The sequence below is a fragment of the Panthera onca genome, chromosome A2, assembly GCF_046562875.1.
Source record: "Panthera onca isolate mPanOnc1 chromosome A2, mPanOnc1 haplotype 2, whole genome shotgun sequence".
NCBI lineage: Eukaryota > Metazoa > Chordata > Mammalia > Carnivora > Felidae > Panthera > Panthera onca.
Window position 1 is genome coordinate 62,257,147 of NC_138340.1, and position 23,700 is coordinate 62,280,846.

The 23,700-nt window shown below is 55.3% G+C and overlaps 1 protein-coding gene and 1 long non-coding RNA gene across 3 annotated transcripts; one reads left to right on the forward strand and one right to left on the reverse strand.

Annotated features, from left to right (window-relative positions):
* Positions 1 to 287: 287 nt before the first annotated feature.
* IGFBP3 (insulin like growth factor binding protein 3) lies at positions 288 to 7,719 on the reverse strand. The gene is made up of 5 exons (XM_060632066.3): positions 7,189 to 7,719; positions 3,982 to 4,208; positions 3,160 to 3,279; positions 2,239 to 2,378; positions 288 to 1,519 (listed from the first exon to the last, which is right to left on the reverse strand). The coding sequence occupies exons 1-4, from the start codon at positions 7,595 to 7,597 to the stop codon at positions 2,253 to 2,255; spliced, it is 882 nt and encodes a 293-aa protein (XP_060488049.1). The 5' UTR covers positions 7,598 to 7,719; the 3' UTR covers positions 288 to 1,519; positions 2,239 to 2,252.
* Positions 7,720 to 7,864: 145 nt separating this feature from the next.
* On the forward strand, positions 7,865 to 22,718 carry LOC132678990 (uncharacterized). 2 transcript variants are annotated; one of them, XR_009609916.3, is made up of 4 exons: positions 7,865 to 9,796; positions 19,554 to 19,624; positions 21,142 to 21,689; positions 22,060 to 22,718. It is a non-coding gene; the product is annotated as an uncharacterized LOC132678990 (long non-coding RNA). The 2 variants fall into 2 exon arrangements; XR_009609915.3 differs by lacking the exon at positions 22,060 to 22,718 and having other exon boundaries at positions 21,142 to 22,052.
* Positions 22,719 to 23,700: the final 982 nt, after the last annotated feature.

The window sequence follows — 23,700 nt, forward strand, 5'->3', positions numbered from 1 at the left end:
CTGCTGGGCACGCCCTCGGCAGAAACGGGGCCACGATCCGCCTCCTAGGCTGCAGGTTCCCATCGGGTGTGGTCTGATGCCACTGTGGGGCCAGCAGAGGCCTGGGGGGGGGGCTCGCTGGGGTTTCCCCCATCCCGGGTATCCCCCCCCCCCCACCCCCCGGGGCGGACTGGCAAAGGCATTTGTTAACAGACACTTGCTCTGTGCTCAGGACATCTTCCCCACTCTGCATTATCTCACTAGTGACACAAAGCCCAGGGTCAGTCACTAACACAGGGCAGGGGGGGTTCTTTATGGTAAAAACTTTATTTACTATTTATAAATACAATGCAAGACAAACTTTTCAAAAATACTTTTTTCCAAAAACTTAATTAAAAAAATAAAGGAAAGCTAATAGGTAGGCAGAAGGTTTTGAGACCCCTTTGTGTTCTCAAGGAGGCCGTGAGCCACCCGTGTGACCACCCGGGGCATCCCCCCCCCACCCCCGCTCGCCTGCCAGAGCTCCGCTTCCCGGTGGAGGCTGTGTTTCCCACTCTTCTCTAGTGTCTCGTCTATGATGATCTCGCACGGGTTCTAGCGTATCTGGGGAACAGCTCGTGGAGAACATACTTCCTCTGCGCCCATGTGTGACTTAGGGGGGACGAGGCCAAGTGTGGGGGGCGTGCCCCCAGCGTCCCCGACAAGCCATCTGTCTTTGTAGGTAATAAAACCGTTTTTACTCTTTTTACATTGTGCCAAGGAGGACAAAGGCGAGAGAATAAAATAAACATCCTTTGCCTTTACAGAGCTTGTCAAAAAAACAAAAAACTCTCTTTCTGGAATTGCTGAACCGGAAAACGCTATTTTCTGCGGTCATCAAAGAACGTTGCTCTCATTCCAGGGGAGTCCTGCTGCCCCGGTCCCCCACCCCTGCAGCCGGCAGCAAAGGCCAGTCACCCCCCTACCCCCGCGTGTCTCTGGAGTTGTTCCCTAGAACATTCTGGGTCTTTTTCCTCTTTTTTTTTTTTTTACACGTGAGACTCCACCTGTGCTCTCTGCCAGTTCCCCAGGACAGGCCACCTGCAGGTTTGCAAGATCTCTGTCGCCGGAGCCGGGACGTCCAGACAGCAGGGTGTGGGGTCCCCATTCTTGCAGAACAGAGGCCGAGTGGGGACGGATCGTGCACTCTACAGAGGTAACAACTGCTCGGTCTTGAAGCGGAGGGCCAGCCGTGCCGGCGGACAGGTGGGGACAGCCCCCGGGGACAGGCGGGGTCCGGCCGCGCTGTGCTTGACTTACACGAATTTTTAAAGGAAGCAAGAGGAAAGGCCAAACTGCGTCTCACAGACTCCCGGGGAGCGCAAGGGGCTCCAGTCCACCATCCAGAAGAACCCTAGAGCTGCAAACATCTCTTTCTAAACTTTGGTTATAAGAAAAATCAATTCACCACAAAAAGAAATATAAATTGGGGCTGTAGCCAGCTGATCATGTCCTTGGCGGTCTCTTGTGCAAAATAAGGCGTTTCTGAGCTCCACGTGAACTAAAACAGAGAAACAGGTTGAAATAACTCCCCCACGTCAAAAGGCTCGATTCCTGCCCTGAGATAACGGGGTTCAAGACCCAGGCAGCCGGCACGTCGGGGGGGGGGGGGGTTGGTGGCTTGTCCCACACACCCAGCAAAGCAAAGAGCACCTGCCAGTGGGGACATGCTGGTGGAGTCCCCCGTCCCCCAGAATCGTGACTTCTGTCTTTCCCACTGGAAGGGAAACAAACGTAACTCGACAGGGAAATTTCCTCTATTTACTTCGATTTCTCTTGAGGAGACCAAACACTCTGTTTTCCCCAACGGCCCTCTCGCTTATTAAGAGAGAAAATAGTATCGAACAGGACGGCATTCTTGAAAGGCAGGGTTTAAAAATCTCATTTTTGTGTTACAATCACAGGCTGTCGGAATATCCCCGACGTGTTTTACAGAAAAGAACAGCCACGCCACTGAGTCAGAAGCATGTTCCTAGAGCAAGTCCCTGTGGATCAGATAGCCGCCAGGAAGGTAAACCACCCATAGCCGGCGGGAAAAGCTCACTTTTGGAATTCCCTGCATGTGTGTGAACGTAACACGTCCAAGATCCTTCAAGCGAGGGAAGGGGCCTTGGAGACACCCTGACCTCAGACCCCGGTTCCCTGGGCTGTGCCCTGCGGAAGGGTCTGTCCCCTGCTCCCGAGACGCTGGGGCCCCCGAGCCCAGGCCCCCAGGCTTACGTGGTGAGCAGTGTCTACTTGCTGTCCATGCTGTAGCAGTGAATGTCACCCTTCCCCCTGGCGTCGAAGCCCGGCAGCGGCTGCCCGTACTTGTCCACGCACCAGCAGAAGCCTCGCTTCCTGCCCTTGGATGGGCGGCACTGTGGGAGGGAGCAGGGGACACAGTGAGCCCGGAGGCGCCACCACGGGGTCCCGACCCATGGAGGCTCTCTCAGGGCCCTCTGCGCTTGCATGTAGGAGTGAGTCCTCCAGAAAGGCAGGGCCAGGGCAGTTCTGTGTCCCTCGGGCCTCGGGTACACCTGCAGGCACACCTGGGGACTGGGGCACACATCCCCCAGTGCACCTGCGTCCCAGGGCGCACGGCAGCTCGGAGTGCGCGTGTCCCAGACCACACGCCAAGAGGCCCACCCGGGTTCTCGGTGTGGGTCTGCTGAGCGAGTGACCAATGGGGACGAACGGGGAGCAGAAGTGCTGCTGGTGAGCGGGAACAAGCGTGAAGGTGAGATGGTGGCCAGGGCAGACGGGCCGTGGGACCGAAGCCAGGGCCACAAGCACTTTGGCGGCGGCCTCGCGAATCCTGCAGATCCGGTGGGGCTGTAATGCAGTACCAGACCCACAGAGACGCACTTATCATGGCTTCAAGTAACAATGCTGCCCACGTGTCAGGACCACTGGGCGGGATGGGCCGGGGGGGGGGTGTCTCAGGGACACTGTTTGGCCCGCGACCTCACGTCCCTATGATGGTTATTCACAATGTCACCCCTGACACAGTGCAGCTGTGTCCCTGTGCTGTCACACTTAACCAAGGGCCCCGGGGGGGGGGGGGGGGGGACGGGGACAGCACACTGCCGTGGGTGGGGGGAGGGCACATCGGCCTCCCGTGGGCATCGGGCATGGGATACTCGTGAGGACGCCACTCACCTGCTTTTTCTTGTAGAAGCCCTTCCTGTCGCAGTTGGGGATGTGGATGCCCCTGGGGCTGAGCGTGTCCAAGAACTTGAGGCGGTTCAGGGTGTCCTCCACCTCCCGGCGGCAGGGCCCCTGGGTGGGGGGAGAGCCATGGGTCACTCGGGAGCGCTGGCGGCCTCATGCAGCCCCGCACACCCTCCGAGGGACCTGCCGTGCCATTCTCACGAGGACCCTGACTGTGGCTCCCTGTCGTGAGGTCCCCTGAGCAAGGCCTGGGGACAGAGTCACCGCAAGTCAGAGACCAGGCTCACAAAATACCGCCAGCCTCATGGACCATCTCTGTGCAGGGCACTGGGGCGCTCCTGCTCATGTCATCCACCTAGACCCCCAGAAGTTCCCCATGGAGGGAAGAGTCACCCAGTGCCTGGGGCTGGCATCCACTGCCCCCTAGGAGGGGGGAGGAGAAGAGGGAGGAGGGGGGAAGAGGAGGGAGGGAAAAGGAGGGGGAGGACACAGGAGGAGGGAGGAGAGGGAAGAGGAGGGAGGAAGGGAAAGCAGCGGGGGAGGAGGGGGAAGAGGAGTAGGAGGGGAGGAGGGGGACGGGGAGGAGGGGGAAGAGCGAGGAGGGGGAGGAACGGAAAGCAGCGGGGGAGGAGGGGGAGGAGGAGTAGGAGGGGGAGGAGGGAGGAGGGGGAGGAGAAAGGAGGAAGGAGCAGGAGGGGAAGGAGGAAGGAGGGGGAGGAGGGGGAAGGAGCAGGAGGGGAAGGAGGAAGGAGGGGGGAGGAGGGAGGAGGGAGGAGGGAGGAGGCGGAGGAGACAGAGGAGGGCGCTCACATATTCCGTCTCCCGCTTGGACTCGGAGGAGAAGTTCTGGGTGTCGGTGCTCTGGGACTCGTAGTCCAGCTTGTAGCGCTGGCTGTCCTTGGCGTGGCCCTTCTTGATGACATCCATCTTGGTGTGCAGGGGCTGGAGCTTGGTGTCAGGCAGCCGGTGTGCGCTGGGGAAGGGCTGGCCCTGCATGCTCCCCGCACTGTGCTCCTCCTCCGACTCGCTGCTGTTTCCTTGAAAAGTGCAAGGGACACGCAGATGTGACGGCCACCCACAGTCAGCGGTCTTTTTAAAACCTGACCGTGGCCACCGAGCCACAGCTAAGTGGAGATGTCATTCAGCGATTCCAAAGAACCTTGAAACTCCAGGTACTGGCAGCAGAGGGCAGTCACTGCGGCCCAGGAAGCCCGCTTTCTAAAATGGAATCTGGGGGTGCCCAGGTGGCTCAGGTCACAGTCTCATGGCTGGGGCTTCAAGTCCCATGTCGGGCTCTATGCTGACAGCCTGGAGCCTGCATGGCATCCTCTTTCCCTCTCTCTCTCAAGTTAAGTGAACTTACAAAAAATACAAATAAAGACACTGGAATGTGCCGACTGCACAAGTCGGTGCAGCGCAGGCCTCTCCCAGCCCAGCTGGCAGGGCTTGATACCGTCCACCAGCAGGGGGTGCACCTCCGACCCCGCAGGCTACCCCAGGGCAGCCTCCCGGGCCTGGGGACCTGCGCTTCTGTCCCCACCAACGCCCCGCTGAGTCCAAGGCGCCAGGTGGGGGCAGCAATCTGCAGGTGACAAGCCCCAGGGCCTCTGATCCCAGCGCTGCCTCATGCCACCAGGCAAAACCAGCTCCCCTCAGAGGCCGGCTAGGTCCCCTGGCTCTGGGCGTGTTTGGTGGTGTGCCACTGGTGCCCTGGTCCCATCTGTCACTGTCCATGCAGGGGCTGGGGCGCCCAGAGGAGCTGCACAGACCCCACGCGGGCCGGAGCCCTCCGTCCCTGAGAAGGACCCCCTCCCTAGCTGCCTCTGCGACCGGCGCCCTGACGCCTGTGCCCGTGCTGGACCATCCGCTGTGTCACTGGGATTTGGATGCGGAGCCAGACGCTGTCTGGGGTCCTTTTCCAGGATGGTGGGGGCGGGGGTGGCTATGGGGGAGCCTTTGGTAGGTCATCAGCAAGCAGTGCTAGGGTTTCCCTCCCGGGAGGGGGTGCTTGGGCCGCTGTCTGGTCCAGAATCTACCACCCCTGGGGTCCCCAGCGCCCTGCCGCCCAGGGGCCAGCCCCATGTGGTGACGCCCTGCGGCTCTAGGTGACAGGAACACAGGCCTCCCTGAGGCTGGCCAGAGGACCCAGTGAACAGCTAGATTCCGTGCTCTCCGTGGGACGCGCCCAGGGCAGGTGCACTCCCCTGGGGCTCAGGGAACACTCTCTCCCAGGCTCCACTTCCTCACCAGGGAAGAGCGAGCCCCAGTGGGTGAGGGGAGGAGCTGCCGAGCTCCCAATGGGTCTGGCGTCTGGGGCAGCGGAGCCGGACAGACTCCTCAACAGGTAGAATTTGGTTTCAATTTCCTTGAACCTTAGGGCTTTTTTTTCCCCTTCTTTTCCAGGGAACTGCCGGCAACAAAGGAGATGCTAAGAATATGTAAATAAACATATCTGCATTTCTTTTCCAAGAACTGAGTAGTTTCTGAAACCTCCCAGGTTTTCTTTATCATGCCTGCTGACGTCGGCAAGAACAGAAAACCTCGGAATTTAAGCAACAGACGGTCTTAACTTCTGGCTGCCACTTAAACTCCCCTCCCCCCACGGGTCTCCTCAAATTGTAGATCTTTTTGTCGCTTTACAGTGAAGCGTGTCAACCAATACTGTGGTGCTCCTACGTAGTAATCCCAACGCCCACCGCAGCCTAACCAAGCACAGCCGTGTCCAGAGGAACGTGAAGTCACCGTCTGCCCAGAAAGCACATTAGGAAAATAAAGTGCACACAAGCAAATGACCTCATTGCCCTGACAGACCCATCCAGCGATTTTAGGTCCGCTGGCTAAAACGGTGCACGTTTTAGGCAACCGGACTTTTGGGTTTCCACCAATCCTGGAATGGTGTCCGTGTCTCGGGGATCAACGGAGCCAGCCCTGCCTCCAGAGACAGAGCCTCACCCCTGCGTGCAAGTGTGCAGAACTGAAATCATAAAGGGTCTCAGAAACTTCGCTCACAGAACCGGGAGGGTGGCCGACCCTGCTGAGATTTGGAGGAAGAGCCGCGGACTCCGCTTACACTTCTTCTCCAAGGGAACAACTCATGTCCCTCACAGAGCCCCGCGCCTGACCGCGGGCGAGCCCGTGGAGTCACTCTGCCAAACGTTAGGTTTTGTCCTCTTGGGCCCCCCCACTAGCGGGACCCCATCCCTTCCACTTCGGAGTAAGTGCAAACAGTCCTGAGGCTGACTCCACCCCCCTCACCATCACTGAAATTCTCCGAGTCCACATCCCCGCAGTACCCGCACCTGGCCTCGGTCTGGGGCCACCCACGCACGGGGGGCCGGGGCGGCGACCAAGGGGGACGATGCGGGGCGTGGCAACCGGGTTCAGCACTCACTTTCCTCCCTGCCTCGGGACCCTGGAGAGTCACCTCTTTCTGAACGTCAAGTTCCCAAACGCGAAAGATACAAGTACCGGATTCCCACCTTACTGTCTCCCGCACACCGCGAGACACGTCGTTGGTCTGCGCCAATGTTGCCATCTTAGAGACGGACACCATTTCCCACAACGTGCCCGCCCACCCATCCCCAGTCCAAACCAGCCCCGACCACCTCCCTGCTCCCCCGGCTCCCGCCGCATCCTTGGCACAAGCACGCTGGCTCCCGGTTTGGGGGACGCGGAAGCCGCGTTCCGGAGGTGGGCCGCACCGTCCCAGCCCACGTCCCGCGCTGAGTCCGCACCAAGAGCGGGAACATGCTCCCGGGCACGGGGTCGGTCCGTGACCGCCCCCTCGGCTCCGCTCCCTCGCAGCCACAGAACCTTTGACCCAGTTTTGCCGAAAGCGCTCGGCAATTTGCAGGCGCTCTGCCCTCCGAGAACGTGGCGCGCGGAGGGCCGGCTGCGGGGCGGGCCTCGGGCGAGCGTCCTGCCTCGCGGGGCCGGGGGTCTCCGCGCACACACAGCACCCGGGGCGGGGAGAGCAGGGGGTCCCCCGCGGCCGCGCACCCGGCGCGGGAGGCTCACCTGGCGCGGGCGGCGCGGGCAGCAGGTAGGCGCGCAGGCGGCCGGCGGCGCTGGCGTTGGTGCAGAGCCCGCGGCCGTCCAGCAGCGCCTGCAGCGGGCGCGGCTCGCCGGGCGGCGGCTGGCAGCGGAGGCCAGCGCCGCAGCGCTCGGTGTAGACGCCGCACGGCTGGCCCTCGCGCAGGGCGCACGTCAGGCAGCAGCCGCAGCCGGGCTCCCGCACCAGCTCGGAGCACGCGGACGCGGCGGGCGGCGGCGCGCACTGGGCCAGAGCGCGCGCGTCGCAAGGCTCGCAGCGCACCACGGGGCCCGCGCCCGCCGCGCCCGCGCCGGCCCGAGCCGCCGGCGGCCCGCGGAGTAGCGCCAGCGCGGTCAGCGCCGCGGCCCAGAGCGCGGGGCGCGCCCGCTGCATGGCGCCCACGGCGAGGGCGCGCTGCTCGGCCAGCCGGGGCGCGCGGGGACCGGGCGAAAGCGCGCGGCTCGAGGCTGCGGGAGCAGGGTAGGCGGTGGCCGGTGCTCCGCGCTGCGCCGTCCTTTTCGCGTTTGGGAGGCTCGGGCGCGCCGGCCGCTATATAGAAGCCGGTGGCCGAGGACACGCCCCGGAACGGCGCGCGGGTGGGGGGAGAGGGGGCGGGCCCGCGCGCACTAGGCTCCGGGGCCCGCGCGGCGCCCCGGGCGGCCGGGCGGCCGGGCAGGGGCGGGGGCGCGCAGCGCGCGGCCGCCCAGGCACCTGCTCCACGCGCGCACTCCGGCCCCAACGCCACCCCGCCGGCCGCGGGCACTGGGCAGCCCCGCCACCCCGCTGTTCCCGGCGCCTCCGGCCACCCCGACGCCGCCGCCCGTCTGCCTGCGGGTCTGGGTGAGGCCGCCCCGCCGAGAGCTGGTGTCGGGGACACTGGCGTGCTCGCTCCGCCCCGGGTGTACTTCGCAAAGCTTTGCAAAATTTAAGTCCTCGGGTCGGGACAGTTGTGGGACGTGTCTGAGTTAGGATACTCGATTTGCATCGAGGTCTCTGGTTCTGTCTGCACGCGTGGGGCCGTTTGCACTAGCCCCCCCACGACCACCCCCACCCCCCGGGACGTACAGGTGCGCACGTGGTCCCCACCCGGTTCAGGCCCGCTCCTCAAAGCGGTGCAGCCTCACTGGGTGTTTCCTGCCAAGTCCCCAGCTGGCAAAGGGGGCTGGCAGCGAGTGGGTCCTTAGGAGACTTGCCAGAGATTGACGTCACCACTGTTCCTGTCGGAGGGACGCTCCCTGATTATGTTTTCACATGGAGTTTATTTACATCCACCACAAGAAAATAATTAAAAGAATAAGGCGGGCACCGCCGAGGTGTATTTAATAACCGAATAGGCCTCACAGTTGGTTACTTTTACTACCGTTTTCCGGGCCGCATTGTACTGGGTTGCCTCCGGTCCGCTGGAGTGGAGAGTGTCTGGGATTCTCGCTTCCCTGTGCAATCTAAACCCTGTGCACCAGCGTGGAAGTCCCAGGGCGCAATTGCGCCCCCGAGGTCGCGCTCCGGCCCGGTGGTTTCAAGTGTCTGCGCGCCCCTTCCCTCGGTGACCAACAGAGGGCGCCAGTGGTCCAGGCTTGAATCGACAACGACCGGGTCCAAGGCTCTTCTGCCAAGAGCAAGTGGGTCAGCAATGCAAACCGAAGAGACCCCCGCGGGAAGGGGCTTTCCTGGACTCTCTCGGAAATGGATACTTGCCCTAGGAGGTGGGTAGGTATCTTGGAGGACCGTTTTGCAGTTTGCAGTGGAAACTGCCCCTGGGGACCCCCGTGCGTTCCCCCCTCCAGCCCGGCCCGCCCCCTGCGGGGCTGTGGGCGAAGCCATCGCGCACCCACAGTCTCTCTGCCCTGCCGTGTGTAGGTGCGCACATGGGTAGGTGTGTGCGGGCTCCCTTTAGAATTGGGGACCGATGTACTCTTGGCATATAGACATAAAGCAGGAGTAATACTTGCTCCACAGGAAGAGAGAGCTGGAATGCGCAGAGGGGCCTGCGTCCCCAGCCCCGCGGAGGCACAGCCACCCTCTCACTCCAGCGTGCAGGCTGTGCGGACTCGTCCAGGTTACCGCACACCGTGCGTCACCTCCTGGCTGCCCCCCGCCCCCATCCCTCCTTGTAGCTGCGTGTTATCTCCCTCAGCCTCCCAGAACAGGGTCTCGAATTGCATTGGAAAATTAGAGGAAGCAAAAAACAAACAAAAATCCCTCCGGGTTGGTTGCACGACTCCTTTCCTATCCATGGAGACCTGGATTCTGAAACAGCCGGCTGCGCAGCCAGATTCCTGAGCCTCTGTGTTTAGGCCAGTGTCACCAGGCAGTGTGGCCCTTTTGCAGCGCTGCCATCCGAGTGTGGTCGGAAAGCGCAGGGAGGACACCCGGGTCCTCCCCTGGTCCTGGGCTTCCCAGCACCCTCCCCCCACCGCCGGGGCCGGGGCCGCACAGCAGGAGCCAGTTCCGCGCGGAGACCCTAGGGGGCGTCGAAGAGCCGGGCGCCGCGACCGCGGTAACCCAAGGCTGCCTCGTCACTCCCGCGAATGTTCCATGACCACGTGCGGCAGGGATGTCGTCCCCCGCTCCGTGAGGTCTCGCGACAACGAGGTGAGTCTGTGGCAGGGGGCAGCGACGTGGGGAGAATCATGTTTCAGTCTTGAGTCACTTTTTATTTGACAAAACTGCAAGGAATCTCCCCTCCCCGCCCAAGATCGTAAATGTCGTGGGGTGGACTTGGAGGGGCTGAAACTGAGCTAGGTGTCATGCTGGTTAATTTTGTCAGACTTTGAGTCATCTTGTGGTGGTGGTTAATGAACCCCCCGGGGGGGGGGGGATGTTCAGTGGAAAGACCCCCCCCCTCCAAGGTACCTGAATGCTTGTACAGTTAAGTGCAGCCAGGGGAATCAGAGAGACTCAGAACACGTCCCTTTTCGCTAACACAATTCGGTTGGCCTGATTATGGGTGGTGATAGCTGGGGTCAGCCTGTCATCTTAACCAGGTGACATGAGCTTGTCATTTCTTTGGGCTCCCTGCTGTAGCTCACGAGCACCGCCTACATGTGGCCTCCCTCTGCCCAGGCCCTGGCTGGCCTGTCACCAAGGGTCCCTCTCCACATGCACATGGATGACGGGAGCGCCGAGCCCTCTTCTGTGTCCCCAGAGGTGTGGCTGTCAGGCTCTCCCACCACAGGAAGGTCCTAACTCCCAGAGGCAAGTAACGTGGGGGCGATCTCATTTTAGGACTCGGTGGTGAGCTGCTTGAAGCTTCCAGCCAGGGGAGACAGGGGTGGGGACAGGGAACCTAACTGTCACTCTGTCAGATGTCCTGCTAGGTAAGCCTCCCGGCTCTGTGCTCTGGCTGGGGGGATGCGTTAGGACCGTACTGCTGATCAGGTGGCTAGAAATGGTCACGACCTGCAGGTGACACCCGCTATGGTCCAGCGGTCCATTCAGGCCACGTTACCGAGCACCTTCCTGCGCTGGCTGTGGGGTCTCCCGGGCTGGCCGGGCCAGACGGCAGTGGGCAGTGGGCGTCTGTGTCCCGGGAGGGGGTACCTGTGTGGTCACGGAGAGACGGTGGCTTTCCCGTGGAGTCTTACCAGCTGTGGACGAGCCCAGCTGAAGGGAAAAGACGGGAGGAAGGGTGTGTGCACCCAGGGGCCGGTGCTCTGGGTGCCTGGAGGGGTCGAGGGGCTCGGAGGGAGTGGTGTCTCCTGGTGGAGGTGGAATTCTCAGGTTCGGAAGGGACGACAGAAGTCGACCAGCAGGGTGGTGCTGGTGCCATTGGAGACCCGTAGTCTGGAGCTGGGGACGCCAGAGTCCATGTGTCCTGTTTGGCCCGACAATTTGGAGGTGGCTCAAGCTCCCTGAGAAAGCCAGAGGACAGGTCTTCCTGGGGCCCCACCTGCTGGGTGTTGGACTTTCTTGGGACCCATCGCCCTTTTATTCCCTCCAGTCTTCCCCCTTTGGGATGGCCCATGCCGTCCCACCGTGTTTTCTGGAAGCAGCTGGCATGTTTTCTAGGTTAAAGGATCCATAGGGAGAGGAATTTTGCCCAGGATGGATCACCCATCCAGGCCATTTGGGTGGTTAGGTAATGAGGCTTGGAACTTTTTTACAGTTTATTTATTTATTTATTTATTTAGAGCGAGAGGGAGGGGCACAGAGAGAGGGAGAGAGGGAGAGAGAGAATCCCAAGCAGGTTCCGAGCTGCCGGCACAGAGCCCCACGTGGGGCTCGAACTCACAAACTGAGTCAAAACCAAGAATTAGCTGATTAACCGACTGAGCCACCCAGATGCCCCCCCATGCCCCCCCATGCCTGGAACTTTTTGAGTGGATGGTACTTAGACTTTGGATTTAGAGTTCACTCTGGAGTGGAGGGTACTGAGATGAGCCTAATGTGCTTTGTGTGTGGGCCGCATGGTTTTGCAGGCAGAGGGTGGCCCGTCCTGGGTTGGACAGTGTCAGCCAAACTTCCTGTCCACGGGAAACCTCAGGATGTGACCGTAGTTTTAAGTAGGTCCTCGAGGAGGTAATTGTTCGAGTTAAGAGGAGGTCATGAAGGATTAGAGTGGGTCCTGAGTCCACTGACCAGTGGCCACGCAAGCAGAGAGACACCAACATGCGGAGGGAGGGGGGCAGAGATGGGAGGAGAGTGCCTCAGACGCCCCGGATGCCCCAGGGGGCTGTCCCCACCTGAGCTGGGGGTGGGGTTGGAGGACCCTGTGCAGAGTCTCAGAGGGAGTGGCTGTGCCCACACCCTCCTTTCACACTCCTGGCCTCCAGAACCAGGAGGTAATAAGTCCCCGGTTTGCGGTGATTGATTAAGGCAGCCTTAAGATACAAATACATTTTGAATTTGAAGCAATGAGATTTGATGCGATTTCCAAAACAGTGAGTGAGGCCGTGGTGGACAGAGGGCCGGTGATGAGCCTGAGGGTTGAGAGGTCAGAAGAAAGAAGCCTGGGCCAGTAGTGAGGAAGGAGAAAAGCCAAAGTGGGTGTGAGGTGGGGGGAGAGGAAGGTGTGGAGGTGCGACTGGGGAGAGGGCCGCCCTGAAAAGAGGCACAGGGTCCTGGCAGCATGAAGGACCCACTGGGGTGTCGGGGATTTAAAGTGAGACTGGTCAGCATGACTCTCCCGGTCCCTGGACTCAGCAGCAGGTGCTGGCCCAGGAGGTGGCTCGGCCGGGAGTGGTTTCCCCCAGAGAGGAGGCTGGATGGTGATGGGGGCCAGGGACAAGGACAAGCCAGCTGAGGGGCCACAGCACTTAACTCCAAAATCAATTCTCCTTCCAGTTTGATAGCCTTTGCTGCATGTATTTTAAGGCTCTGAGTTCGGAAGACGCTTGGAGAATTTCTCCGTGTTCTTGGTGAAGCCACACTCTCACCCTGTCATCGTTAATATTCTTCCTTGTCCTGTTGATTCCTTGCTGTGTAACCCACTCATTTGATAGTAGTTTAGGTACATCTGTTTCTTTCTTTCTTTTTTTTTTAAACGTTTATTTTTGAAGGAGAGAGACAGAGCGTGAGCGGGGGAGGAGCAGAGAGAGAGGGAGACACAGAATCCGAAGCAGGCTGCAGGCTCTGAGCCATCAGCACAGAGCCCAATGCGGGGCTCGAACCCACAAACTGTGAGATCATTACCTGGGTCAAAGTCGGACGCTTAACTGACTGAGCCACCCAGGGATCCCTAGATATGTCCGTTCCTTTTGACAGCTGTTTGCATGCTCCCTTTCTGTCCCTTTATTGTTTTTAATTCGCCCACTTAAGAATTAATTATTCTTTTACAAGTATTTGAAATTAGACAGTAAAGTGATTTACTTTAATCACTTAATTTACCCAAGCTTAATTTACCCAAGCTATTTTCTCCCATCAATAATCAAGCTTTCAAAATCATCACTACAATAATGTTCCCTGAAACATTATTGATGCATATAAAGAGTAAGCTGTCATGGGTAGTCATGTCTACTTTATAGTGAGACACTGAAGGGCTTTTATAAAAGGTAGAACCAAAGGGCACCTGGGGGGCCCAGTCGGTTGAGCGTCCGGCTTCAGCTCAGGTCATGATCTCACGGTTTGTGGGTTTGAGCCCTGCATCGGGCTCTGTGCTGATGGCTCAGAGCCTGGAGCCTGCTTCGGATTCTGTGTCTCCCTCTCTCTCTACCCCTCCCCTGCTTGCACCCTGTCTGTCTGTCTGTCTGTCTCTCTCTCTCAAGGATAAATAAGACATTTAAAAAATTAAAAAAAAAATAAAACTGACTTATGCATAGATAATTTGCCTCAAAGAACTTCTGAGAAGCGCTGTATAAGCATTTACATTGTAGACGGAGCCCACGGTCTCCCCTGGGACCACCCACAGAGTCTACACTTCTGCTTGAAAGCCTGGACAGGGACACATCAGCAGGGGATTTGACTGCAGGACTTTGCCTCGGGTCCGGAGAGAGAGTGCCCAGTTTCACGTGGCTTTCAATCTTGAGCTACAGTTAGGCTATAGATCCACACTCAACCCAGAGTCAGCCGTGTGGGCATTTTGTGCACACTCTCCAAACCCTCTCCCTGTTCTGGGTGTCCCGGCTCTGATGCGGACCTCAGAGGTGCCCAGGAATGCACGTGCTCACGTTCAGGGCAGGAGGAACCTTAAGGTCCAGCTTCCCCCGGAGGTCCCAGAGAATGCATGCCGGCATCTGGGTGGGCATCCCGCCACTCAGCAAAGCCTCCTTCCCTTTGATCTGTGTCCTCAGTCACATGCATCCCTGTTCCCTGTCATGAAATGTGTCACATTCTCCAGCTCCTTCTTTTATCTTTTGTTTTCTGCGGTTGGGTCATGAAATGTTGGGTATGGTTTCATTTGAGGTTCTCCTTAATATCCTTGGTATTTCTTACTTCCTGAGTCTCTAAGTTTGTGTTATTCACCCACCACCTTGGGGAAGTCTTCAGCTAAGATTTTTTCAAATTCTTTTTTCCATACCAGTCTTTTCCTCTTTCTCTCGTATTATTTTGATTATCGTTGTCACTGTTTTTGGTTTTCTTTTTCTCTGCGTTCTTCACACTGGGCAATTTCTACCTACCCTGTTTTCAAATTCACAAAGCCCTTTCCCCTATGATGTCCATTTTGTTATTGAGCTGATCAGGTGAGTTTTTAGTTCATTTACCACATTTCTCTCCTCTCCGATCTCCATGGGGTTATTATTATTTAAAAAAATTTTTTAAATGTTTTATTTATTTTTAAGACAGAGAGACAGAGCATGAGCAAGGGAGGGGCAGAGAGAGGGGGAGACACAGAATCCAAAGCAGGCTCCAGGCTCCGAGCTGTCAGCACAGAGCCTGACGCGGGGCTCAAACTCACGAACTGTGAGATCATGACCTCAGCCGAAAGTTGGACGTTTAACCGATTGAGCCAGCCAGGCGCCCCTCCATGGGGTTATTTTTTAACACTTCCTATCTCTGTTGGGAACCCCAATCTTGTCTTTCACTTGGAGTTTTTCCTTTGGCCTCACAGAGTGTGGTGATAGAAGCTGCTGGAAGTCTGATCATTTCTGCGTTTGGGCTGTCTAGAGGCTGGCCTTTGTCCACTGTCTCTCTTCTAGAAATTTGTTCACTTCCCTTGGTGTTTCTAACTGTGTCCTCCCCATGGGGAGTGTCACGTTCCTCAGACTCTCCGTGCAGGGTCCCATTATCATCTCCTGGAGAATGCCAATGCTTTTGTTTGCTTCCTTCCCTGAGCGGGATTTCGGCTTGGTTATCAGTCACAAATTCTGTTTCACCATCTGTGGCCCGTGGTTCTAATCTCGGCTCTGTGTTCAAAGTTTTGCTGTGCTGCCTTGGGTCTGTCCTACTCTGTGCCCCTTGGCTGAGCCCGGGACTTATGAAGCTTCGTGCTCAGAAGCAGGCAGCCTTTCTCTGGGGTCACCCACCGGCTCTGGCCTGCAGACGTCCCTTCCCTGGTGGCTTCTTGTACAGCCGTAGCTGTAGCTCCCGGCCGGGGCCACGCCTCTGGGCAAAGCTCAGAGCGAAGAGAATGAAAGAAAACAGGCATTTCCCGCTGACGCTCTTAGCTTGAGAGGCAAATTCTCTCTGTTGCTCTGGCCTGAAAGCCAGTTTTGCCTCTTCTGTGCTTGGGGCAACACTGAGAGAGGCCAGAGGAATCATTGCACCAGGAAACACTCCATCATGGGCAACTTTTCCATGCGGTGGCTCCCCTCTACCTGACCCAGTTGTAGTTACTACACCTGTTAGTTGCAGTCAACGTGGCTGATAGAGGAGCTCGGGAAATCTCCCTCCGTCGAAGTCAGAAGTGGCGTCCCACTTGTTAATTTCCACGACTGTACTCTTACTTCCTCCTACTGGTTTCAAAGTTCTTCATTAGTCATTTTGCAATGCTCCCTAGAAACTACAAAGGTCTTCTTAATCAATAGACTTCTAATATTGGTTGATACTTTTATCCTACTTCTGTGCAATGAAAGCACATTCAGAAAGTTTACTTATATTTGTGCCCCCCCCCCCCGATTTCTGGGCTGTTGTTGTTATTATGTCTTAATTCTGTAGATTCTGAGTTCCAGAACATGTTAGTGTTCTTGTTTTAATATAGTTAGTATTCCTTTGGATATAGTCTCACAATTCTTCTGATTTCTTCCATCCTTCAATTTTCCATCTGCAGCCTTCTCATACCAGTGTCTACCAGGTATGTATAGTCCATCCCTTAATCTAAACCTAATGGTGCATTTGTATTTAAAGTTCATTGTTTATATAGCAGGTAGTTGGGTCTTGATTTTTATTTTTGAACCTAGTCCTCTAATCTCTGTCTTTTAATTGAACTTTTTTGTTAATTAACATTTAATACAATCATCCAGGTGACTGGGCTCAGTCTACCATTTTCTGTTTACTTTCTCTTTGTTCCATTGAATCTTTGTCCTGCTTCTCTTTCTTTACATCCTTTCGGATTCTTTAAATACCTTTTGGTATTCTACTTCATGTCCTCTATTGGCTTTTTTGTATTTTTTTGATTGTTGACTTTAGACATTATAAACCGTTCTCAGGGTACTGCGGGTTAATACTGGACCACTTCTCCATGTAAAAGCTTTAGAACAGTGTAATTCTATTACCAGGGCCTCCATCCACTCTTGTGCTATTGAGATAATATATTTTGCTTACACATGTGTTACAAAACACACAGAACAATGTTATTATTTTTGCTTTAAAAAATTAATAGTCTGGGGGTGCCTGGGTGGCTCAGTCGGTTAAGTGTCCAACTTTGGCTCAGGTCATGATCTCACCGTTCCTGAGTTCAAGCCCTGCTTCGGGCTCTGTGCTGACAGCTCGGAGCCTGGAGCCTGCTTCGGATTTTGTGTGTCCCTCTCTCTCTGCCCCTCCCTGGCTCGCGCTCTGTCTCTCTCTCTCTCTCAGAAATAAATAAACATTAAAAAAGGTTTTTAAAGAATTAATAGTGTGACATACATCTTTCTATGTTTTATCTTGGCCACATGTTGACTCCCTCTGGTGCACAGTATTCCTCCCAGGAGACCTGTGCTTTCGTCTTGGATGATCCTGATGGCCCAAAGGTCTCCCTGTGGTGTTTCTTTCAGTGTAGGATCTGCTGCTGCAGATTCTTTCAGCTTCCTTTATTTTCTGGAAATGATTTATTTCAGCTTCATTTCTAAAGGATATGTTTGCCAATTATAGAATTTAGGGTTGGAAATACTGTCCTTCAACATTTGAAAAAAAATATTTCATGTTCCTCACTCTGGTTTCCTTTGTTTTTAGGAAAAGCCACTAGCCTCTCTTTTTGGTGTTACCCAGAATATGATTATTTTCCCTCTGGGTGTTTTTACCCAGTTTCTCTCTGGTTTTCAGAAGTTTGACTGGGACGTGGCTTGGTGTAGATTTTTTTGTGTTTACCCATCATGGGATTTGTTGAGCTTTTCAACTGTCAGCCTGATGACTGGCAATGTTGGCAAGTCCTTGCTCGTTATCTGTTCAGATTCTTCTGCTCTGTTAACCTCCTTCCTTCTGTGAACACGACCACGTTTGATACTGTCTACATCGGGGATGCGCCACAATACCTGTTTTCTGTTCTCTCTGTGCTTCAGTGTGAATCCTTTCTGTGAATTTATTTTTGAGTTCACTGGTTGTTTTGTTTTGTTCAGCCTCCATTATCCCAACTCAATGTGTTTTTAATTTTGATGGTTCTATTTTTTCATTCTAGAATTTCCATTTGGATCTTTTCTGTAGTTTTCATTTCTTTGCTGAAATTATCCATCTTTTAATTCATCCTTATGCTCTTCTTTAGTTACTTTAGTATATTTGTAACAGCTATTTTAAAATCCTTGTCTGTGAATCCCCAAATCTGTGTCATTTCTCAGCATATCTCTATAACCTGCTTTGTCTCTTTATTATGGACCTTATTTTCTTGTTTCTCTGAATGTCTGATAATTTTTTATTATATGTTTGACTTTGAATACAAAGGACAGTGGTGAGGGCAGGCACTGCGCTTTGTCAGGCGGCCGGAGTGAGCAGCCCGTGACCATGGCCCATCCAGAGTTAAGGGGGCGCCATGGCTCGTCTCCATGTTACATACGTGCAGTTCATTTCTGGTCTCAAACACCTTGCAGGTGACACCAGAGTCCTCTCTGTAATAAAACCTTTGGATCTAAATACTTCAGAACTATGGAGATTTCTCTCTTTCCAGATTCTCCAGTAGGAGAATTGTCAGGACGTATGAGCTAGCCCTTCAGGGTCCTCCAGATTCCAGCCCCTTGCATGCCAACCCAGAAAATCTCCTCCTGGCAGTCTTGCTCGTTTTCTGCTCTGTCTTACCTTGTTATAAGCGGTCAGTCTTTTGGATTTTTGCCAGTCTGATGGGTGAGAACTTGTACCTCAGTGTGCACTTGGCCCTTGAACAGCACAGTGGTTCAGGGTGTTGACTTTCCATGTATCACTTTTGTCTCCCCCCAGAACTTAACTATAATGGCCTACTGTTGACTGGATGCCTTATTGATAATGTAAACAGTTGAGTAACACTGTGTATTTAGTTTTGTGTATTGTGTTTTGAGTATTTGTGTATGTTATGTCTACTATATATAGTCTCCTTACAATAAGTAAGCTGGAGAAAAGAAAATGTTGTCAAGAAAATCATAAGGAAGGGGAGCCTGGGTGGCTCAGTCGGTGGAGCGTCTGACTTCACCTCAGGTCACGATCTTATGGTTCGTGGGTTCCAGCCCTGCACCGGGCTCTGTGCTGACAGCTTGGAGCCTGGAACCTGCTTCTGGTTCTGTGTCTCCCTCTCTCTCTGCCCCTCCCCGCTCATGCTCTGTCTCTCTTTCTTATTATTTGGAAATGCGATTTTACAAAAAGGAGAAACACTGGATTGATAGCAGCTACTTTTTGGGTGGGAGAAAAAGAAAGGTTGGGAAGGCTGGGGGGCTCAGTCGGTTAAGCATCCAACTTCAGCTCAAGTCACGATCTCACAGTTCGTGAGTTCAAGCCCCGCGTCAGGCTCAGTGCTGACAGCTCAGAACGTGGAGCCTGCTTCGGATTCTGTGTCTCCCTGTCTCTCTGCCCCTCCCCTTGTGCTCTGTCTCTCAAAAATAAATAAACGTAAAAAAATTTTTTTAAAAATCATAAGGAAGAGAACATAACGTTTGCGGTGACGTATGGTATTTATCAAAAAAAAAAAAAAAAAACCTGTGTGTAAGTGGACACGTTCAGCTCAAACCCAGCTATTCAAGTGTCTGAGGAACTTGGGATTTGCTTTCCTCCTTTTATGAGTGAGCTGAACGTCTTTTCCTGGACTTGAAGGTCACTTCCAACTCGCGTTTGTCAGCTCTTCATGTCTTAGCCCGCTTTCCTGTGGGTTTCTTGCCCATTTTCCTCTCTCTTCTCTGTAGAAGATCCATGTTTTAAGGCTATTAATCATTTGTGATACAGGTTGCAAATATTTTTCTCTTTTAATTTTTTCTCTGTCCTTCTAATGTTTTGTGTAGGTTTTTGAAAACCCACCTGGAGGTGTAGCTGCTGGAGACACCTGTAGTTATTTCTGATGCAGTCTATTCGTTCAAATTTGTTACTTATCAGATAAATTCCAGGCTTGGTGCAGCAGCCCTGCTGACCTCTGACCTGACTCGTCTCTGTGCAACGATCCTGTGTAGCTGTTGGCTGCCCTGGGTTACATCCTCGCATCACCTCACTTGTGTAGAGGCCCTCGGGCCGTTCCCTGCCTCTGACAGCTTTGGTGAGAAGTCACATCTTCCGCTGAGCCTTCCCCACACCGCCAGACTTTTCATTACTGCCTGTTTCCTTGTGCTCCTATCGTAGAGTTTATTTGGCTTTTAAGAACCTTGATTTCCTGTCTGTTTCTCCTCTGCAGGGCAGGGACCAGATCTCGCTCATGCCTCTGATACCTGTTCCTGAACCCAGGTGCGGAATGATGCTTAAAAGGTGGGGAAAGCCTGGTGTATTGGCCGTGCCTCCTGGAAAACTGGGATGTTGAGGGTGTTGACCCATGATAGTGGGGTTGCGTGTCCTAGCCACCCGAAGACTCAGGGATCTAAAACTCAGGGGTAGCAGGGGGAAGGCTGAGCCTTGATTTGGGGCCAGGGTCAGGATGGGCTGCTGCTGGTCCTCTGGCAGCTGAATTGTGGGGGGCAGATATGGGGAACTAGAAGCAAGATCAGCCACTCATCGGACACTTACGCAGTGCCCGTCGCTGTGCTGGGCACCTCAGCTGGCTTGTAGTGTTTCATCCCTGCAGCAGCTGTTGTATGAGTTCTGCAGATGACGATCCGACCCGGGGCCCCTCGGAAAAGGCCATTACAATGGGTGTTTGCAACAGTAGGGATGCATTCTGTGGTTTCCTGGCCCGGAGTGGTCGCAGATCTCCGGTGACCTGGCCTTCACTACACTGTTTCCCAGAGTGATTTCAAATAGCCCTTCTCTGCACAGAGGCCACTGTTCACTACATTGAGGAGGTTGCAGTTACTTTCTGAATTTGAGGATGTAGGAGAAAAAAGGAAGCCAGATATTTACAGGGTGAAGCCTGGCGAGGTGTCGGGTGTGGGTGGAATGCCCCCCCCCCCCAACCCTGTCCGCCTCTCACCAGAGCACACGGGTGGGGTTTACCCTGGGGGTCACCCACAAAGACTCACAGACTGCTCTTTGAGGCTGCCCCTCTTTTCTCTTCCAAGCGGATGTTTTCTAAAGGCATGGACCCCCTGCCCCTGACCAGGGTGGGGGGCGGGCAGAGTGGCCCTGACTTGGGCAGCAGTGACCTGAGTTGGAGAACAGATTCTCTGTGGAGTGCGTGCACAGCGCAGGGCACCCCTCGCCTGCCTGCAGCCTGACTCCGTGGGTCCCTGGGGCTCACCCGCCGGCCTACAACGAGGGCAGAGTCACAAGGGCCCAACTCCCGTGGCAGGCCACCCATTCGTTTCCTCTTGATTGTTATTTCGATAATTTGTGTTGATCTGGAGGGCATTTCTTTTAGCCACACGTCCGTGCAGGATGTCGGGGGACCCTCCCCGAGTCATGTGCCCCATGCAAATGCACCTGTGTGCTGTTAGGAGGGTCCGGCTTCCCGGACCCCGTGGAGAGTGTCTGCTGAGTGGGGGTCTGGGCTGAACCGGGAACTGGTGGTGTAGGCTAATGGAAGGGTGTCTGGGCAAGTGTCCCTCTGTGTGGGCACATCAGCTGCTTTTAAAGAGCAGACGGAAGGTTTCTCGGGAGGCAGTGGAAATGCTCTCGCCATTGCGCTGAAAACACACTTCCTGAGGACCGTGCACGTGGGTGTAAGCGTGTGCACACGCGTGTGCGGGTGCACATATATGCACAAGCCTGTGAGCATGTGCGACTGGGAGATTGTGTGTGTGTGTGAGTCTGTGAGTGTGTGCGCGTGCATGTACGATGAAGATACAAATCCGCATTTTCTGATTTTATCTCTTGTTTTCACTTTAACAAAGTACGTATTAGCTGGAGCCATGACGGAGCAGCAATTATCAAGATTGGCAAGAGCGCAAGCATCAGTTCAAGTCGAAAACAATTTTAGGGGCCAAAAATAGGTCGTGTTTTGTTGAGATGCAGGAAATAATTTTCATTAATTTTAGTTTGAGGGCTTAAAAAAAATAAAGCCTGTGTAAACACTTCTGATTATGGCTCCCCCCACCCCCGCTTGTTGCTAAAGTCACAGGATAATATGAGATTTATTTAAAGTGGGGGCCTGTTGGCCTCACAAATCCAGCAGCTCTGAGCATGCGAAGAGACCCCGAAATGTGTAAGATAAACTAAAAGCGAGAGTAGGTGCCTTCTCTAACAACCTAGAGAGACGTGAGCGGATCCCCGGCCCGGCAGAGGCAGGTGAAGGGGACCTAGTGGGGCAGGGATCTCTCTTTGGGGACTATATAGTGATGCTGGACCAGGGTAAGGTGACACATCTTTGAAGGAACCCCAAGCCTTGCCTGAATTCCAGCTTTGTCAGCATTGGGATTCCGGTCAGCTTGATGAAGGAAAGGTAATCGGCATGTGCACATCCTGCTGCTTCGAAGGCCACTGTTGGGCTATGGAACTGACGACCCCAACCCCCACAGCCTCTGCCTGGGCGGGGGGGGGGGGCGAGGGCTCCAGACTGGGGGTCCCCGCATGGAACTTCCTCTGGGGTCCAAGGCTCCAGCCGGTGTGCCTGGACATATTAGCAGTTTGGGGGCCCTGACCACAACACCCCACCTTGCCACGGGGGATTTGAAATAAAAACACACCTGAGACACGTGTGGTGAAGTGTGGAGATGAGTTTGATGAGGGAGCGTGGGGTGGGCTGAGGGCAGAGCACAGGCGGACAGCACCCCCCCCACACTCCCACCGTGGATCTGTGTGATGTTCCTCAGACACTCCTGGCCGCCCAAGAACACAGGAAGGGGGTTCGAGTGCTTGCTGTGGTGACGTGGGAAACTGAGGCAAACGAAACATCAAATCCCCTTACTGCCTACGGCTCACTGACCAGTCCTTGAAACCGGCGCAGTGACCTCCCTCGAGGGGCTCAGCTGCCTCCATGATGACACTGCGGGGGACAGAAGGGAATCTCAGCTTCACATCACCCCACCTCAAGGACCCTGTAAGGCTCCTTCCTTTATCTCAACTGCCCCAGGACACATGCTGGCATCATGCTCCAGGCTTAGGGCCCCCGATATACACCCGCGGGGTCTCAGGACTGAGGTTTTACTAAATGGTAATAAATGGCGTTTCCCTGGCCACAGCGACCCCCTCAAGGTCCTGGAAACCTTGCTTCCAAAATTCCTAAGAGACTTACTCTATCCCCGCCCCCTCCCAAGCTGAGGGTATATGATGAGTTACCCATCATGACCCCAGTGCAGCTCCTCCTGCCCATGGGTCCTGTCCCCATGCTTTAATAAACCACCTTTATGCACCAAAGACGTCTTCAAGAATTCTTTCCGGGCTGTCAGCTCTGGACCACCCCCCCCATCACCCCAAAACTTCATCAGTGTGACACTTCATGTGCAGGCTCCCTTTGCCAGGAGAGCTTGGCAGGAATATTTGGGGGCCCTTCGGGAGGAACAGATGGCATTGGTCACCCTGAGTGAGGCCGGTAGATCCAGGCCACAGGTCGGGCCAGCCCAGGGAGGGAGGTGAAGGCAGGGTCTCAGGGCAGGGCCTCCTGCGGGGCTGGGGAGGAGCTGGCGTCTGGCTGGTCCCCTCCCCTGGGCCTGCCCCGCACAGCTGGCCTGGGAGTGTCCCCACCCGTCCTCGCTCAGTCCTGGTGGCTCTGGATGTGTGTGTCATTGAACTGTGCTCCTGGCTCCCCTTGTGCCGGCCCCCAAGTGGGCAGTGGGACCCCATCTTTGGGGTGGCCGAGCTCATACAGCCTCATATGGGCCTCGGGGTTGCGCCCTTCTCCATTTGGCCAGTTGGTGGACACACGGCTTCCCTAAACTGGGGTCACCCATCACACGTTGGCTTTCACACCAAGAGTCCTGGCGTCCCTCCCTCCTGGAGAGAGAGCCTTCTCCGCGGCATTTCCAACCCGCACCAGCCTTTACGATGCAGTCGTGGAGTGTGTGCCTGTGCGCTGCGGGCACAGTGTCGGGGCCGGCGGGGTCTGTAGGGGACTGCGTCTCCCGGTCTGCCAACTGCCGAAGGCCACCTTGTGAGCCACGGTGTGCACCCCTGTATACTTAGGTCATCAGGTCACAAAAGGTGTTATGGTGACCCAATAATACCCACCCAACTAGGCATTTTGAAGAAAGAAATACTGGAGGGAAAAGTTATTCTTTAGTTAGCAACTTGTTGAAATTTGTCCAAGTCATCAATTGTTAATTAATACATTCATGCTGATTGACACCATCTACCCGGAGAGACAGCGTCAGACCCCCCAGGCTGAGGGCTCCGTCCCCCAGCACGGCCCCTCCCCACTCCAGACACCAGTCCAGGTGTCACCTGGGTTCTGACCCAGCAGCTACAGACCAGCCCCCACCCCACCCCGTTAGCACAAGAGACACCTCCCTGCTCTT

Excerpts from the sequence above, each read along its gene's own strand:
- IGFBP3 (XM_060632066.3), bottom strand. The coding sequence starts at position 7,597 with ATGCAGCGGGCGCGCCCCGCGCTCTGGGCCGCGGCGCTGACCGCGCTG. Across the intron at positions 4,209-7,188 it reads GCCCGCGCCGCCCGCGCCAG|GAAACAGCAGCGAGTCGGAG; the intron begins GTGAGCCTCCCG and ends GCACTTTTCAAG. Across the intron at positions 3,280-3,981 it reads CCAAGCGGGAGACGGAATAT|GGGCCCTGCCGCCGGGAGGT; the intron begins GTGAGCGCCCTC and ends CCCCCCACCCAG.